Below are 2325 nucleotides of genomic sequence, written 5' to 3'. Positions count from 1 at the left end.
GGGGGGGGGGGGGGGGGGGAGGGCGCCTTGGACTGCTGGTTTTAACATGGCAAGCCCCATATGTGCTGCAGCGCGCCTTGGACTGCTGGTTTTAACATGGCAAGCCCCATATGTGCTGCAGCTTAAAACAGTGGCAAAACAAATAGTTTAGCAGGATGCCAACCCTACAACAATTTTCTGTATCAGTATTTAATTGTTTAGTTATAACTATGTATTTTTTGTAATTTCTGTTTAAAAAACAAAAAAAATGTTGCAGCAGAAACAGGGCCTTTATCTTATTCAAACCTGTAGACTAACCTTCGTTCAAATATTTCAGGGTCAGTAATTCTTGTATTGGTCATGTGGGTATGTACTCCTCCTCTGCCATCCCATCCAGGCCCCTGGAAAAGAAACATTTAAAACACATTTTTAATGCATTTTATAACAAATTTAAGGTAGTAAGCAGTGATAATATGACAATAATAACAAAAAATTATAACAATAAAAACTAACAATGATGATTATGATAACAACAAAGCACTGTAACAAAATCCATAAAAATAGACTTCCACTTTGTAATTATCTTTTTAATTCTTATTTTGCCATAAATTTTGTAATTTATGTTTTAATATATTTGCATCATGTACATTTTCTATTTTGTATACAGTTTGTCCAGTATGTTATAAATTTATTGAACGAATTATCTTGAATAAATTATCCTGAATTTTTAGCTTACAGCACCGTGACCACCAGCTAATGTTTCATAGTAACCAACTTCATCATCTCCAAATGTCATGTTATTCATACAGCCCTATGAGAAAAGAATCATACATTAATTTGCATATGCTTTTAAATTTGCTATACTGTATGAGAGATAAAACTTCACAGAAAGTATTTCCCATAGGTTTAGAAGATGATTAACTTCATATACAAAAGTAATTTGCATATTAATATTAATCTATATATTACCGTGTAAAGAACATTACATTTCTTTGTACGGTCAATACACTATTTACATATTCATGTTAACATGAAACTGTATAATTTGCATAATATTACGTAATAATCACAGTTGCTTTATACAGTTGAACTTGCCTAAGTCGAATCCAAAATGCCACTGAAATATTGTTCGACTTAGATAAAATTTGACTTACAGATTGTTAATTAATGGAAAACTCAACAATTTGGCATGTAAAATAAGATCGATTTAGAAATTATTCAACTTAGGCACAGGCGACTTAGGCAAGTTTAACTGCAATTTACATACTCATATTAATATAGATGTACATAACATTAGATGCCTTATAACTTTATATATTAACAATCAGCATATTCATATTACCACATGCATAGAATCCTCTTACCTGTGAGGCTGCACACACGCGGAATGTCTTAAGGACCACGTCTACGACACGTTGAGATGTTTGCACGTTACCACCAACTACTGCGGCATTCTCAGAGGGTGCAAGGATACAGCCAGAAGGGACATTAATCTTAACGGGCTTCAGGCATCCCTATCAAAATAAATCAAAAATAAATATATTGACGATAAAATAAACAAAAAACAAATTAAGCAACAAATTTCTGGGGAAGAATAGAGATAGTTTGATAACTGATGAAAGTCCAAAGAAAACTTACTTCCAGTAGGGTCCTTCTGTTGGTGATTGAGCAGTACACTGGAGACAATCCCCTACTCTTTTCCAAAGAGTGTACTGCATTTTTTAGCGTCCCCCTGGGCCATATTTCCCACAGGACAAATGGCTTAAATCAGAAAGACGATATGCAATTGAAACTTGCATTTCAGCTCACAAGGACAGCAGCGATGGGAATTGAACTGGGGGACCAAGAGATCAAGTTCAAACTACAGATCTCCACGAATCAGCACACACATAGTGGCTACCACCTGTTTGGCCGACTAAGATAAGCTGCTCTCGTCAATAAATTAAGAAGTGAAATAATTATTCCAGATTTGAATGCTGAAGAATTGTACCAAGTACCTGATTGAGAGGTATATCATGGCCCACCATACACCGCAGACAGTAGATGATAGCCGAGGTAGTGATGGCACGTGGTGCATTCTTATTGCCATGGACTTCAGGACCTGTGCCGGCAAAATCAAACACAGCTGTCCCCTGGAAGAGTTGGAATATAAAAAAACAAATACTGTGATAGACCTCCCACTACAGAACATATTTACTATAGTCAATCAATGTTAGACATCGGTTAATAATAATAATAATTATTATTATATGGCAAAGTATGCTTAGACACAGAAAGTTCAACTGCTTCCTATTATTACACACTATGCTGATGAATCATCTCTATGTATATTATTACTGCCCTTAA

The 2325-nt window shown here is 35.3% G+C and overlaps 1 protein-coding gene across 1 annotated transcript; it reads right to left on the bottom strand.

The window, feature by feature from the left end:
* Positions 1-297: 297 nt before the first annotated feature.
* On the bottom strand, positions 298-2108 carry LOC117120270 (5-oxoprolinase-like; the record flags this gene model as incomplete). The annotated part of the gene is made up of 4 exons (XM_033265282.1): positions 1977-2108; positions 1344-1493; positions 716-790; positions 298-380 (listed from the first exon to the last, which is right to left on the bottom strand). Coding segments are annotated over exons 1-4 (338 nt in total), but the record flags the coding sequence as incomplete, so codon positions are not given.
* Positions 2109-2325: the final 217 nt, after the last annotated feature.

The sequence above is a fragment of the Anneissia japonica genome, unplaced genomic scaffold (assembly GCF_011630105.1).
Source record: "Anneissia japonica isolate Jap-2015-1 unplaced genomic scaffold, ASM1163010v1 scaffold161191_len2325_cov185, whole genome shotgun sequence".
Lineage (NCBI taxonomy): Eukaryota > Metazoa > Echinodermata > Crinoidea > Comatulida > Comatulidae > Anneissia > Anneissia japonica.
The sequence above is the reverse complement of the archived record's forward strand: the minus strand, read 5'-3'. Positions and strand labels throughout refer to the sequence as shown.